The following is a 17013-nucleotide window of genomic DNA, read 5'->3' as shown; positions in this document are numbered from 1 at the left end:
GTTTGAACACCAGAAATGTAGATATTCTCCAGCCCCCTTAAGTCTTTGCTTAAGTTAGAACAAATTATGGAAACTTAGCTCTCCAGTGTCTTCAATCTATTAGGTAACACTATATCTAGGCATTTTTTTTTTAGTCCAAATTTTGAACCTGCACACTTTTAGAATGAGAATATTTCACCAATGCGGGAGAATCTATGTTGGATAAAACCTGTAGGTGACCACAGTTAGCCCACTTACCCTTATTAAGCCTCAATTTTTGTTTTCATCAGAATATAGTGAATTGTTTGAAATCATGATACTGTTGTGTATCCACTGTCTGAGCACTGATTCAAGGTGATTACCTAAGTGGGGAGGAATTGGATCTGACATTTAGTGCTAAGAAAAGATTGATACGTTCAATATACATGCAATCTCTCTAAGCTGCTAAAGCTATTGAACCTGTAACTTACCCACAGAGTCCTCAGGCTTCATGTTATCCTTTTGTGACTGATTTCCCCCTGCCCTTTATGTTCACTTTAATCTTATTGCCCTGTATAAAATGTTGTGTCAAATCTGCATGATTTGACCAGCCCTAAAATTTCATGACCAGGATGGCAGGGAGGTTGGCCCCAGGCCTTCATACCCCCAGGAGACAGCCTTTCCCGTGGTATAGTCAGAAGAATGTCCAGGACTAGTTTTTCAACCTTGCAAACCACAAACAGATCGCAGTTTTGATTCCAGGGGATGGCCAGGGATGCTATTTTCCCTTCAATTACATTAGGGCATGTTATTTTTTGATATTCATTTATAAGTCTGGTTCAAAGTGACATTTGTCTGAAAACCATAATTGAAGTGACTAGAAGATTTGTTTCAGCCCTCTGTCTGTAATTTTTCCTCTCTAAGGGATTGCAGAGAGCTATTTGTAGATAAAGACCTAGGATATCTTAGATGAGAATGCTATTATCTGTGTAATCACAAATTAATGTTGTTTTGAAATGATGCCATGTTAATTTAGTCCTTTGATCTCTGTGCAAAAAGGTCATGGAGTGACTAAGGTAGCAGGTGTCTTCAGGTGTGCTTGCTTAAAAAACACTCCAGAAAATGATTTAGTTGCACATTACTAAAGAGAACTCCTTAAGAGATTTTTTAAATTTCTAAAGTAACACATGGTAAATGTATGTGTTTTTTTTTTTTTTAACTTTGGAACAAGAAAAGCTGTTTTCTCTCTTTCCAAATGAGAATCTGTTTGGTTTCTTGTCAGCCTTGTCTGCGCCTCTCTCCCTGCTCTCACTTGCCGTGACCATCTGGACCCTTTGGGGAATGTAACTGTGTATGCTCTTCTACTCTTAAAGGAAACTGGTGGTGACGAAGGAGAAGGAGAAGAAAGTTGGGCTATACACAATCTACGTGAACCCCGCCAACACTCACCAATTTGCAGTGGGTGGGCGAGATCAATTTGTGAGGTGAGTCTCTAGTTCTGGGAGGCCCTAGGGAGGGTAGTAGCATAGCCAAAGGGGCCAAGAGCCCAGTGCTGTCATGGAGAGACATAAGATGGCCTAGGAATTATTCAGTATTACTTTTAATTCCTGAAATGCTCTGTCCTTCGAAGAGCTTAAAGTGTTTTCGGAAGTATTTTCTTTTATTTCTGTGAGAAAAGAATGGCCATAGATAATATTTTAATCTATAATATGGGAATAATCAAAACTTAGAGAGATTTAGTGACTTGACCAAAGTTGCACAACTTAGACTTGATGCCCAGGTGTCTTGGGCTGTATCACAGTATATTTTTCCAGCTGCTTTATATAAATGAATAAAGATTTTGAATGGGGAATTTTAAAATTTTAATCCTAGATTAAAAAGCAGGCTGGCTTGATGGCTCTCAGGGAGTTCAGGATTCCTGACTCCTACAAAATTGAATAAATACTTTTTTCTTTCTCCATCTCCACTAGTCACATTTTTATTACTGTATTCCTCTGTGACTAGTCAGCTGAGTTGGAATACCAACTAAGAAGCCACATGCAGATGAGGCCAAGGTAATGAATTCAGTTTCCTCAGGATCCACTTAGCTTCCATGCACACACGTACGCACACACGCACACACATATTTCCTTTATGGGGACCAAGAACAAAGGTGATAGACTGATGAAAATCCAGCCCCACTACTATCAACGTCAAAGCTCATTTCCCTAATTCTGATTATAGGTTTAATAGAATTATCTTTCTTTTTTTAACTTAAATTTTTTCAGTTATCAAGCATTAATTTTTTTCTCCTTGCTACCTGTCCTTCCCCAATTGGAAAAAAGAAGAACAAGAAAGAAAAACAAAAGCCTTGCAACAAAAGTGTTTTGTCAAGCAAAACAAATTCATGTATTGGCTGTTTCCAAAAATGTGTGTCTCATTCTACATTCTCATTGCCTTGCTTTCAGGAGGAATATCTGTCTAGACAAAAGACAACATTGCTGTAATCATATCCTAAAATTCATTTTATTGTCAAAAATCATTGGAATATAGTAACATTTTGCACTAGGAATGTTTAGATCTGTGTTCTTCTAACACTACCACTTAGCTTTATGATTTTAAGCAAATTACTGTTTTTGAGCTTCAGTATTATAAGATCATACATTTAGAGAGGGAAAAGAGCTTGAGAACTTTGTTATTATTATTTCCTTTTTTTACAAATGAGGAAATTGATGCTCAGAGAAATTGTGTGTTACTTGCCTCATACAGGTAGTAATAGTCTTCAAAGCCAATGCTTTTTTTATTTTATCATGTACGATTGGGATAATCTAGAGAAGTACAGGTGTGATAGTCTAGAGGACCTATTTCGCAAGAATATGATGAGAATCAAAGTATTAAGTATAATATTAATATACGGTAATACCATTTGTAGAGCTATATAAAATGTTATATAAATGAGTTACCCCTTGCTTTAGAGTTCTGACCTTAACAACATATCAGTCTTTCTGCCTCAGGGAACCTAAGTGTATCTACTCCTCCATGTCTCTCATCTTTTCTTCCCTTTTCTCCCCACAAAACATCCTTTCTTACTACAAGTTTCTTCTTTCCTGCTCCCTTCGTTTATCTGTCCTCAGGACACAACAGAACGCTGAGATTTTCTCTCTGAACAGGATGTTAAGGCTGCTGAGTTCTTATTCCTGAGGCTACTTTCCTCAGCCAGGCCATTGGTCCCATTCATTGATCTTCCTGGAAATCCAGAATTGTAATTCCCTGCACAGAGTTCTAGATTCTCTTTAACCTTCATCTCTGAAAGTTTTGCTACCAGAGGAGATCTCTTTGGAAGGGAGGGCAGAGTCATTTAGTTACATTAGAAACTGCAGTTAGAAATCCCTTGTTCGGAAGCCAACACTTCCCTCTGGGATAAAATGAAGCTACAATTTGGCCCTGTGGTTTAACACAGAAGAAGCAGCAGTTAGGCTTACTGTTTCCTCTCGGCCTCAACACCTACTATCACTTTGTAGTTTACAGTTCTCAACAAGTAATAGGTTGTTTGCTAAGGAGGAAGATCAGAAGGTGTTGAGGCATTCTAAACCTCTACCAGCTTTCCTCTGGTGTTTTGTTGCTGAGTGCTCTGAACTTCCCTAACATCTTTTTGATTCAATCAGCCAAATAGTTAGGGCTTTCTTTCTCATAATTGTTCTGTAAAAAAGGCTGGAAGGCCTAATTTCAGGTGCAAAAATGAAGGTATTAGGGAATAAATATTTTACATTAAAAAAAACAAAACAACTCATTGGTTTTCTTTTGTGGCCCAAAGAGCTTCCTGTCAGAGACCATAGTGGAAGCAGCTGACTGTTTACATAGGTGCCCTAGTTCCTTAAATCTGAGATTTAATTTGGGGCTTGGGAGGAGAGTGTGAAGGAAGAAATGTGCACTTACATCAACAGTGGAGATCAGTTGGGGCTGGGAGTCAATACTTACTTGGATACTTTTGATGGATCTGTAATTTTTTATCCATGTGGGTAATTTCTCTAACCATAAAAAAAACTCAGTTCATCTATATTCTTTGTCTAATTCCACCTGTTAATTCTGCATAGTGGGTCTCTCCAGTGTAATGGAGGTTCTCCTATAAATTGCTTGACATTGAGTGAATACCAGGGGGGACAAGAGCTGTCCTTTGGTCCCCTTGTTCTCTATGTAAGACTGGCCCTTTTCATTTTCTGGCCATACATCTCCCTGAAGAGATCTTGAATGGTTTACATTTATAAATTGGGCACATGCTGTGACCTGTTTACCTTCACTAACTTTTGTATAGTCTACAATAATTTAAATCTTTGGAGATTGATATTCCATGACTTGCAGCCATATAGCATCAGTGGAAGAATGTAATGGTCATTAAAAATATCGTAATTTCTTAGCCTTCGTTTTACCTCTTTCCCAGTTCTTGGTCCTATTCATTGTGCATGAGGTCTCTCTGTCCAAGATATATGAACTGGTTTTATATGCCATCCATAGTATGTTAAATCACTATCATAATTCAGACACACATTTTTCTTCCTCTTGGTGAATAAGTAAGCCAAACTCTTGAGATTTTTGAGTCTCATTTAGGAGCTGTCCAGTGTTCTAGGACCTGATTTAGTCAAAAAGGTATCTTCCACAATCAGGGATACCTGAGAAACTTTCCCATCTGTAAAAGAAATAACTTCATCAGTTTGAATTTTGTACCATATATCTTCACTAACAGTGGTAAATGCCTTTATTGGGAATAAGACATCTGTCATATTTTGCTTGATTTATTTTTACTTTTTAAAAATACACTTTTATTTATCTTTTGTTTTTTTACGTTGCCCATATTCTCTCTCCCTTTATTTCTCCTTTTCTTCCCCAAAACCATCCCTTATAATAAAAGTATATTTATAAGAAAAGAAGGAAGAGAAAAGTTAGCAAAACCAATTTATTAGGGGGGAAATCTGATTTGCTAGTGCTATCAAATGAAATTCTCTTAGATCTTTTAAGAAATCTTGTATGATTTTTGATATATGCTTGAGAAAAACCTTGTTGGAGGGGAGCTTTATGGCAACATTTTGCTTTTTAGAAAAAGATGCTTTTTTTATAAATGGTAAGCTCCATAAAGTATTTTATTATTTGCATCTTTGAGTTAGCATCATATGAATTTGATTTAATTTGAAGGCTCTTACCAAATTCTTTGTCAGGTTTCTCTGTGCCATCCCCTTCAACAGATACTGGTGGATAAGTCACAACTGTTTTCATGGTGTTTTTTTTTTTTTCCAAAATAACTTAAAGAACTATATAAGGGCTGGCTTGTCCTCACTGTTTTTAATTGCCTCTGAACTCCTAGGAGAAATCTATATGCCATCTTTCCATTTAGCTTCAACTTCCTTTTTTTCCCCTCTGGAAGCCTATATTTTATTCATAATAACAGCATACCTAAAAGGCAAGTTAAAGGTGGAAGTAGCATTGTATTTTCTAAAATAAATTCTTTTTAATAACAAAAACTGCTTTCTCTCCTATTTCTCCTCCATGGAGAAAAAAAAAAACAAAACCCCTGTTACAAAATCTTTATCCCCCTTCTCCCCATCCCCCAAATGTCTCATATATTTTGAGTCCTTTACCTGTCTGTCAGAAAGTAAGTAGCATGCTTCATCGTGAGATATCTGGAATCATGGTCAGTCATTACAAAGATCAGGGTTTCTAATTTCAGAGTTGTTTACTTTACAATATTATTGTCATATACGTTATTCTTTTGGTTCTACTCACTTTACTCTGTACTAGTTTCTATAAGTCTTTCCAGATTTCTCTGATACTACTCCTTTCATCATTTCATAGCATAATAGTATTCTTTCACATTTATATAAGTTGTTCAACCATTCCCCAGTTAATGAAGTCTCTCAATTTCCAATTTTTTGCTAGCATAAAAAAAACTCTAAATGTTTTTGTACATCCTTAGTTAGAATTTTTTTTGCTTAGAACTAATCCCTCCATTAAGCTGCCCTCCCTTTTTCCCCTGTTGAGTGAGATATATTTCTCTGCTTCTATGTGTGTGTATTCTCTCCTTTGACCAATTTAGATGAGGATGAGGTTCAGGGGTCAGGAACTTTTTCCCTACCTCTTTCTTCTTGCTTATATAGATTTCAACTTGAGTACCAAATTTATGTGAGATAATTTTCCCTAGCCCTCTCCCTTCCCCATCGTTGTATCCCTTTACAGAGGCGTCTAGGTGGCTCAGTGGAGTCACATCCAACCTCAGATACTTTGTAGCTGTATGAACCTGCGATACTCCCTTAACCTCTGTCTTAACTCAGTTTCTCATTTGTGAATGGGGATAATAATAGTATCTACCTCCTTGGGTTGTTGTAAGGATCAAATGAAACAATATTTGTGAAGCACTTAGCATAGCATCTGGCACATAGTACACACTTAATAAATCCTTCTTTCCCTTCCTCCAAAATTATCAGGAAATAAAAGAACCACCCTTAGGCCTTCTAATTAGACTCTTTCAACGACCCCTGAGGATGATAGGGTTTAGAGGGAAAATGTCATCACTCCATATTAGAATGTAAGCAGTTTATCCTTGCTTGGTCCCTTACCATTGTTCATGTTTACCTTTTTATGTTTTTCTTGACTCCTGTGTTTATACTTCAGAGTTCCTAAACAGGTTTGCTCATTTCATTAGCAAGGCTTGAAGTCCTCTATTTTATTTTTTATTAGAGGTCCATTTTTTTCCTCTGTAGGATTATATCCAGTTTTGCTGAGTAAGTTATTCTTGTTTATAAGTTTATATCCTTTGTCTTCTGGAATGTTGCGTGCCAAGCTCTTTGTTCCTAATATAGTTGGTAGCTGCTAAATCTTGTGTGACCTTGACCATGACTCTTTAATGTTTGAATTCTTTCTGTCTGGCTCCTTGCAATATTTTTTTTTTGACCTGAAAGCTCTGGATTTTGACTATAATGTTCCTGGGAGTTTCCATTTTGGAAGTTCTTTCAAGAGGTAACTGGTAAATTTCTTAATATTTCTTTTGGTACTTGATAGTTTTCTTTGCAAAAATCTGTGCATTTTTTTTAATGATTTCTTGAAGATATGTAAGCTCTTTTTTGGTCATAGTTTTTAAATAATCTGGTGATTCTTAAATTACCTCTCGATCCAGGCCACTTGATTTTGCTATGAGATACCTTACATTTTCTTCCATTTTTTTTTCAGTCTTTTGATCCTGTTTTAACATTTTTGTTGTCTCATGGAGTCAGTCAGCTTCTATTTGGTCCATTTTCATTTTCAGGGAGTTTGTTTTTGCACAAGTGTGCCAAGCTATTAATTTCCTTTCCAGTTCTTCCAAAGCTCTCATTTTTTTTCCTAAATTTTTTTATTCTACTACTCTCATTTCATTTTTAAAAAACAATTTGAAACTCTTTTTTAAACTCATACTTCCTCTCTTCCAGGAATTCTAGTTGACTTTGTGCCCAGCTGTGTTTTACATTGAAGCTTTGCTTGTCAGTATTTTGGAGCTTTTCTTCTGGGTTTGTACCTCAAATATCACTATCTCCATAATAGCTTCTGCAACTTCCTTTTGTTTTCTGGTTTCATTTATTGCAAAAATGTCAAGGTAAATATGAATCATTTCTGCCAGTATAATATCTACTTGATCACTAGGATCTTATATTTAGATTTCCAGTGGCTAAATTAATAATTGTAGTCTAAAAATTGAGTCATTCTTGCCATTTTCTGCCATTTTGCCGCTATCTCTGATGAAACTGAGGAGGGCTACATAAGACTGAGAATTATTTCTTTGTTTCATGAGTTTCTGTGACTGAAGAATTCATCACCTACTGGCCAGCCTGCTAGTAATAAAGCTCTGTGTACTTAGGCTGAATGTAGTTAAGCAGATACTGTCTGTCAGTGGGACCATACTTGAAGCCTTCCCAGCATGGTAGAACTTACATTTACACTCAACTGGTATAACCTTCATTAATCCAGGATCATATCTAGGCCATAATAAGGCACTGGAGTAGGACTTTGTGGAGGCTGTGGCAAGTAAAGGGGAAAAAAATTCTTAGATTGAGGAGGTAGCTATCAATGAGTCTTTGTGTAACTATATTCCTTAGGCTAGTTTAGGAATGTTTGAAAGTTGGAGAGAGAGTTAGGCTATGTCTGGGTAGCAAACTCTGCAGAGATCTGTGTAGTAAATATGAATCTAGCTACAACTTTGAAAAAGTGCCACAAATATTTATGGAGCATCTATTATGTGCAGTGTATCACAGTGCTAAGTACCATAATGAGAATAAAAGGTGAACCAGACATAAATTCTTCTCTTAAGAAGGCAGTTATAGAAAATTATAGAAAGGACAGTGCTAGGTAGTATATAAATCAAATGAGTAGCATAGATTAGAAGTACAATAGGAGTTCAGAGAAAAGTTAGGGAACTCTGTGTTGGTATAGTTGAGAAAGACTCCTTGGAAAAGGTGGGACAAACTGGGCCTTTGAGGGTAACTAGGATTTGGATAGACAGAAAAGGAAGAGGAGGCTATTTGAAAGGACTGCACACATTGCAAAATATAGTACCAGTGTATGGGGATATTCTACTTCTGTTTGGGAAAAAAAGTTTTATTGTTACTCCTTTTCATTCATGTAAATATAAATATATATGTATATATACACACATATATATAGATACACATATATACAGTACATACATATGTACACACATACTATAAAACATGCACACACACATCACTGTTACTTCACTTTGGCTCCTTTCCATCTCCTGTAGAGCTCTTCCTTATAACAGATAACTTTATTCCAACAAAATGACACATTGGTCAGGTCTGAAAATATATGCCTCATTCAGGAAGACCTTTAGTCCATCATTTTCTTATCAAAAAAGCAGTAGAAGTATTTCACCATTGGTCTCCTGAAATTATGATTAGTCATTGCATTGATCAGAGGGCTGAAGTCTCTCCATGTTGTATCCCTTGTTACACTGTTGTGGTCATTTAAATTGTTCTCCTGGTTCTGCTTACTGCAGTGCATCAATTCTTGCAAATCTTCCAAAGTTTCTCTGAATTCTTTGTATTCTTTACATAATTTGTTCAGCTTTTTTCCCCTCAGGTTTTTGTTGTTGTTATTGTTGTTGTTTTGTTTTTGCTAATAAAAAAGGTGCAGCTATAAATATTTTTCTGTCTTTGGGACTTTTTCCTCTGTCTTTGATCTTGCCACCCAGATAATGTTATCACTGGCTGCTTTTTGACTTAGTCTTTGGTAAGTAATGCTTCATGTAGGGACCATTCCTTCTGCCTCTCTCTGTGTCTGTTACTCTTTGAATTTGTTATAACTGTCCCCATTTCCAGGAAATATACAATGCAGTGGCAGCCATGTGTGCAAATTGAATTCTTGGTTTTTCCTCCCACAGGATTTATGACCAGCGTAAAATTGATGAGAATGAGAATAATGGTGTGCTGAAGAAATTTTGTCCTCATCACCTGGTAAAGTCTATGATGAATTGTTGGCTTTAGGCTTACCTGACTCACTTTGACTGTTCAAAGAGGGAATGAGTTGCCTTAGGAGGTAGTGAATTCCCTTTGCTGGAGTTCTTCAAGCGAAGAATGAAAGACAACTTGTTGAATATAGTGTAAAGGAGATTCTTGTTAAAATTTAGGTTGGTCTAGAGGTCCCTTTCAACTAGGAGAACCTGTATCCATTTTAATTTTATCCAAGAACAGAACTTAGATTCTTAGATTAAATTTCATTATCCTCTAATTCAGCGGTTCCTTTGCTGTGAGCCTTGGAAGTCCTTTTAATAAGAGATGGCAGGCCACATTTCAGTGGTTTGCAGTCCCTCTTTGAGGGGTAATTATTTTAGGGGAAATTGAAAAGGAAATATATTTTCCTGAAAAGGTATAGAAGTTTGACGGATGGTTGGATGTCATTGTCTGCTCTTTGTTGCAGGTAAATAGTGAGTCCAAAGCAAACATCACCTGTCTTGTGTACAGCCATGATGGCACAGGTATGTGGGCAGTGACCAGGTTCTAGGCTAACTTGACTCCTCCAGGGAACAGTTGAAAATGAGAAGCATATTCTTTTTGGAGCATAACACTTTGTCACAACTCTGGGTGGAGCTGTTGGGAATTCTGACAATGAACACATTCACATATATGTTAAAATCAAAGGGAAACAAAATTCCTTTGCTCAGATGCAAGGGGGTCCTGAAGAGTATGCAGGTCATGGTTGTACCTAGCCAAGCCCAAGGCATAACTGCCTTCACCTTTCAGGTTCTTAATGTACATAACTTAGTTCTCACTTAGTAGCTGTTATTTTTCTGAGACCTCTGCTTTCTGTGGGTAGTATGCCCTAGGCACATGATCAGGTCACTATCTTCAGTGTGGTGCATATAATAGGAAAGTGTCTTCCAGTTCATGATTCTGATTTCTTCCTATGCCTTCATCATTATACCCTTGTTTCCGGCAGAGCTCCTTGCCAGTTACAATGATGAAGACATTTATCTCTTCAACTCTTCTCACAGCGATGGTGCCCAGTACATCAAGAGATATAAGGGGCACCGAAATAATGCTACAGGTAAAAACTGACATATGTGCCATACTTACTGTTTCTGTGGGGAGTTAAACATCTACAGGACCTGGAGTAGAGAGCTACCAGAATTCTCTTCCTGTCAGTGTGAAGGGCTTTTCCACATAGAATGGAGATCTCTTTGGGTCATAGTATTCAGGATAAATGAAGCTCAAAGGGTTTCTTAGAGGAGAGGCTTATACAGTTTGTGGAGGAACCTGGGGGAATCCTTTTAACTATTGATACAGAAAGTCATAGAACAAAATTTGCAACTTGTCCAAATTTTTGTGCCAAGGTTTTGACTCCTTTCATTTTGGCACATGGGGATTGTAGGAAACCCACCTGGATGTACTAGTCAGTGATGCATAAAGTAGAGGGAACTTGGGGGCAATGTTGAACAACAACCCTGTTGAGTCATGTGAAAGGGGAGAGCAGGTGGTGAGTGGTGGGTATAGGGTTATGATCACAGTTGGCGTTTATGTAATGCTTTGCATAAGTTATCTCATTTGAACCTCCCAACAACCATCTGTGAGATACCACAGGTCATATCTTAATTTTAGAGATGAGAAAATGAATGTTTAGAACAGTAAGTTGCTCATGGCTGTGCAGCTAATAAAATGTCAGATATAGGATTTGATTCCAGGTGTTCCTGACTCCTAAGTCCAGCACTCTTTCTATCATGGATGTTCATAGAACCCTGAGTGCCATTGAAAATTAACATCTATTCTGTTGGTTACTATCACACCTGACCTAGAAGTTATATCTGTCTTGGATGCTGTAAGGTTGAGTGTGATATTCTTAGGTCATTCAGCTGTGTTATTTTTATTAGCACTGGCAGGACTTAGTACAGATCTCAGTCTACCAGAGAAAGGACAGCAAGGATACCAGCCTAAAATATTGGCAGCTATAGAACTTGATTATAGCAATTCAGATTCCTGACCTCTCCTATTAAATACAGAGAATACAGTTCTCTTTTTTTCCTTCTGATTTTCAGTATCAGTTGAGATTAAATGCTCCTGGTGCCTGTGAAACAAATGTTCATCATTTGTTTGTTCAACTTTGGGGAAGTTGATGATTCTGAAAATATTGATAAAGCATTTTTTTGTGATCAGGTTTTTTTGGTTTTTCAGTGAGTTCCTAAGGTATAGAACAATTACACCCATGTAGTTGTAAATAAACCTGGGTAGACCCATGAGTAGATAACCAAATAGGCTAATAATGTCTATCCTGCATGAATTGTCAAATTGGACAGATTAAGGTTGGTACTGAGAAATTGTAGTGTAGTGGAGCATATAATGTACGTGGACTCAGGAACCCAGAATTCATATCCCAGCTTTGTCACTTAAAAACTGTGTGACCTTGGGCAAACCATACTCCCTATTACCTCATTGTTAAATGAGGGATTGGGATAGTTTGTACAGTTCTTCCCAACTGTAACATTTTTTTGATTATGGATTACCAAGTACCTGCCCCAAGAGTGGCTGTTTGGAAGAATAAAAATAAGCTCTGGGGTCTAGGGTGGTTCCCTCTCTTGTGGTCATTTGCTATATGCATGTGCTCACTTGAGTTCTTTATAAATGGAAAAGATCCATTGGCCCAGAGCGGAGCTAGAACTAGTGCTGGTGCTGAGTGGGGAACATGAGCTGGAATATCTGGGCATTTTGCTCTGAGCAAGGCAGATGGATACAGGCTTGGTGCCAACCCTCATATGGGAATCTTTCCCCTCATTTTGCATTTCAGTGAAAGGTGTCAATTTCTATGGTCCTAAGAGTGAATTTGTGGTGAGCGGCAGCGACTGTGGGCACATCTTCCTTTGGGAGAAATCGTCCTGCCAGATCATCCAGTTCATGGAAGGGGACAAGGGAGGCGTGGTGAGTGTGGTGTGGTGGGTCTGGCTGGTTCCCCAGCCCCTCAACCATTAAGGTGGGTATAGGTAGTACATAACATCCTCTTTGTGGCAAGGTTGTCTCCCAGGGGTCCTTTCAACTAAAATACAAGACAAAGTAGCTAAGAGGTGCTGAGGTATTTGATGATGTGCCAACCTTGCTCTGTTTCTGTAGGGTTTTTCTTATTCTTCTTTTTTCCTTCAACTTTCTCTTAGATCTCTGCTTCCTTTAAGACAGGGTCCTCCAGAAGAAAATAGGAACCATGTTTAACAAATATCCTCTTACCCATGTGCAACAACTTTTTGTAGCACTAGCTTTTCCCAAGAAAAAAAGTGATTTGGAGGTGTGTGCAGTCATCTCACCACAGCCTAAAGCTAAACCTTTGTATTTTCTAATAAGGGAGCTAATGTCAAGGAACCTAGTATAATAATCCTTGTCCTCTAGTATAGTGTTACTGGATCTGTTCTCTGCTACCTCTTTCTTACTTTACATAAATACATTTAAATACAATAAAGTTTATGTAGAGTTAGGACAGAAAAATGTGATTCCAGAAACATTGATGGAAGAAATAGTTATCTCATTGGTTATATCCTTTTCACTTCCTTCCTGTGTATTTGTGTGTGTGTGTGTGTGTGTGTGTGTGTGAGAGAGAGAGAGAGAGAGAGACCTCAGAAGGAAAAGCTAAATAAGTACACCATTGTATTTAGAGTTAAATGACCTGAATTTGAATCCCTGCCCTACTCACAGCTCTCAGAGTCTGAGTTTTCTATCAATAAAATGTGAGTTTGGACCAAATGAACTCTTCCAGCCACTTTCAGTTTTAGATTATATTGTCTGACTATGGGTTGAGTGTTATGGATGTCAAAAGGAATTTGTAGTATTGGAAAGAAAGTTAACTACTAAGCTCACCCCTGACTACCCAGAACTTTTTAAAAGCTAAAGAGACCCCTAACTCTAGTGGTGAGGAGTGATAACAATCTTGGTGTTTTGAAACATGGGTGGCTGAGAAGAACTGACCTGTATCCTGTTTGACTCCCATGGCCCTTCAGCATGTTTTATCATATGCTTCTATTTTAGCAGACTCCAAATATCTCCAGGCTTACTTGGAGTGATACCTGATCTTGTTCATTTATAATAGTGGATCTACAAGTTACACTCCAATTATACTGTCTCCTTTGGAGGTTCTGGGTTCTTGAAGGCAATGCCAGCAGAACTCAATTTCTGTCAGGTTCTAGAAAGGCTTCTGCATAGACCCAGTAACAAACTTTTTTTGTGGACCAGCCTAGTTAAGTATAGAGCAGCGTGGCACCAGTATGCTGACCTAGTAATAGGTGGTATATTCTTTGGCTGTAGAAACCTCCAAAAAAAAAAAATGTCCCTCAGGTCTGTGCAACACCCTTCAGATTCTTTATTGGTAAAAACGGAGTTGTAGGAAGGGAGGGAGAACGTGCTAAGAATCACAGGTTTTAGGCCACCCATAAACATTTATCTGTTGACTGGAGGATTTGGACCTTATCAATATTGACATTATCACTATAAATGAAACCAAACGATATCAAGAAGTAATCTCTTAAGTAGAAGGTTTACGGGCATTCTATGAAGGTACAAATAAAGAAACTGATGGAGTTGGTTTTGTTAGAGGCAACAAGAAATATTTCATGGGATATTTGTTCATCTCTATGTTATCCCATGCTTTTCCCCCCCATGTTTATGATGAATATAAGCAAAAAAAAGATAATTTATGCACAGACATCTGTTGCAGAGGATTAGGAGTTAGTGAAATTCTATAAAAACTTTTATAAGATCACATATATTTTTAGTATTCCCAGTGCCTATAATGAAAAGGTGAGTCTGGAGAGAGGAGGGTGTGTGACCAAAAAAAAATGTTGGAAATATGGCTCAGGATCAAAATACAAAAGAAGAATAAAAATTTTTAGATTGCTTTGGTAGCCTTGTTCTAGCATGTCAGAAATGTTTTTTCCAAGAAGATGGACAAGAATCACTGGACACTGATAAGCATTGAACAACCTCACAAAATTGAAATGAACTGTTTTAACAGCTAAAGAATGACTGATTGTTGATACAGACATTGTTTTCAACTCTGCTTTCTGTGTAGTCAAACTACTGAACTGTTGGAGTAAAGATTACAATTAATATACCAAATTAGAAAAACAATTATGAAATGAATTTGCATATTATTAAAGAATGATTTATTAATTATTAAAAGATATTATTAAACCTGACTTTAAAAAGCATATTGAGACTAGAAAATGGAAAGTGGATAAGGGAGTAGCCATTAATAGAGATGATGACTGTTTTCTCTGGAAGCTTAGCCTATGTAGCAATCACCACAGCAAGGCCAGAAGAGTCTAGGAACTACCTTAGTCAGCAAACACTCGGTCTCTTTCCCAGTCAGAGAAGCATAGCATTCAAATGCAACATGAGATTAGAATATAAATTCATTTATAAAATCTTACTCCAAAGAATAGTGAAGGATTTTGAGCACTTTCAACTCATGAAAGAGCAAGGAATGGTAGAGGGGAAAATTAGTTAAGCCAGTTCAGCCAGATTATCACAAGCACATTTAGAAGTGAAACCTGAAGGACAGCAAACAGATTGTTAATGGAAAAGATCTGTTAAGGTTTCTACAACAGTATTTTCATCATTGACAGCAGGACCACCAAATTTGGAGTCAGAGTCACAGCTCCTGATGCAGTTACATGAAGAAATAGAAATGACATGGAAACAAAAATAGGAGTTGTCACTAAACTAGATCAACAATATGAAGGAGGTCTATGTGGGAATCACAGTTTTGAGAGTGCTGAGGGATTGATTTTCAAGAAATCTGAAATAGGGGAAGATAGCGAACAATTAGAAAAAAACCGTTACTATTGCCAAAAATGATGAAGAAGTTATCTATTATGACCTAGCCATATGATGACTACTTCATCTCTAAAATATTTAAGAATTGCTTAAGCGTGTACTAAGGACATCCTTGAAAAAAAAATTTGAACTGGGCATAGTCATTCTCAAAAAATATTTTTTGATAAACTATAGCTTTAGTCACACTGTTGATTGAAAGGCACAGTGAATATAAGAATCTACGATTGCTTATTGCTTGTTGGTTTAATTTAAAAAGGCATTTGATTTGGTAGAGAAAAAATATATGCTTGAAAACTCTCTGATGGTGTATTCCATACAGAAGGGAAGATCATAACATATTCCTTGGTGTGTGCAACAACATAGTTTATTTCATTCAGTGATCTGATTATTACTATCATTTGAGGTATAAAATGGGAGATATGCCCCCCACAGATGTTTGGAAATGGACACGGACTGTTAGGAAAAATGGCCAGCTAAGAGTACAAATTGACAAAAACTTCCCTCTAGATGCTTTTGTTTGTGGATAACATGCCAATTGAATTATGCCCTGGACCATTGCAGAGTTTCCTAAATGAGATCTGTAGTCACTCTGGTGAGTTCAGCCTAACTCTTCACATACGAATGCCTGTTGTCCAGATTGTTCAGTAGTTGGCACAATGGCTCATAGAGCTGGTCCATCAGTACATGTATTTTGGATAAATACAGGTGGATAGTGAACTATACCCATAGGATTTATAGAAGAGAGTGATTAGATTGCATTTAGGATATTGTGCTGCTCTCTCAATGACCCAAAGCTTCTCCCAAATAGAAAAGTCAATTTTAAAAACCAATCTCCTAGTGATGCTTTATGGTGATGAATCATGTAGTGCCACAGTCTTCTTGAAGGAATCAAAATGTTAGATTAGGGCAATGGCAGATGTAAATAGGCTGCAATTTGTTAAAGACAATGTGCTTTAAAAAAAAAAATTACTATTGAAGAAATATATGAATGGGAAAAAACATGGGACACTCATATGAGAATGAGTGGTAACTACTGGATAGCCTTTTTGCATCTTTGATGCCCACAATTTCACAAGACTTAGAGGAAGACACCTCCATCCCTCCAGGCCAGGGATGGATGCTTTGTGGAAGATTTATGGGAGCATGGACAAATCACATAAGATGAGAAAGTGTAGATGGATTTGTACTTGCATTGTTGGAAGGAATATATTAATGAAAACAAATTCATTGAAGTATTATAGTAATTGCACACATTTATACAGCTTTAATGTTTTATAAAGTGCTTTTCTCTCAGCTCTCTGAAACAGGATAGTATAAGTATACTTTCTTTTCAAAGATCAGAGAAAGTATGTTAGTTCTATAACAAAGCCAATATTCTTAGTTGGGTCTTCTGGTTCTAGATTTACTGTTCTTTCCATGACACAATTATTACTTTAATAAGAGATTGCTTAGAATTTTTATTCTTGCCTCAGCTGAACCACTGGGACTGCTTTGGGACCCAGTGCCCCTAAGGCCTGAATACAGCCAGAAATGCTGAAGCTGGAAACTTACTTCATCTGTCTAGTTTTTCCCTTCCCCTAACTGCCTCCAAGAGGTAGAGGGTAGGGAGCTCAGTATTTGTCCTGTTAGAATGAGCTCAGGTCTGAGGCAAAATTGGTTACCACCTGCAGTAAGTAAAAGCGGACCACTAGCAAAAACAAATCTCAAAGAAGGAGTTGTAGTTAGAAGGCAGCAG

At 37.3% G+C, this 17013-nt stretch overlaps 1 protein-coding gene across 16 annotated transcripts in view; it reads left to right on the top strand.

Moving 5' to 3' along the window:
- The window catches only part of DCAF8 (DDB1 and CUL4 associated factor 8), a 70912-nt gene that overhangs the window by 25185 nt on the left and 28714 nt on the right, over nt 1–17013 (top strand). For all 16 annotated transcript variants that reach the window (XM_072647401.1, XM_072647402.1, XM_072647403.1 and 13 more), the window contains 5 exons: nt 1332–1442; nt 9356–9428; nt 9892–9949; nt 10411–10518; nt 12250–12380. In XM_072647401.1, the coding sequence (XP_072503502.1) occupies nt 1332–1442; nt 9356–9428; nt 9892–9949; nt 10411–10518; nt 12250–12380 (481 nt within the window). The remainder of the gene's footprint in view (nt 1–1331; nt 1443–9355; nt 9429–9891; nt 9950–10410; nt 10519–12249; nt 12381–17013) is intronic.

This window comes from Notamacropus eugenii, chromosome 2 (assembly GCF_028372415.1).
Source record: "Notamacropus eugenii isolate mMacEug1 chromosome 2, mMacEug1.pri_v2, whole genome shotgun sequence".
Lineage (NCBI taxonomy): Eukaryota > Metazoa > Chordata > Mammalia > Diprotodontia > Macropodidae > Notamacropus > Notamacropus eugenii.
The sequence above is the reverse complement of the archived record's forward strand: the minus strand, read 5'-3'. Positions and strand labels throughout refer to the sequence as shown.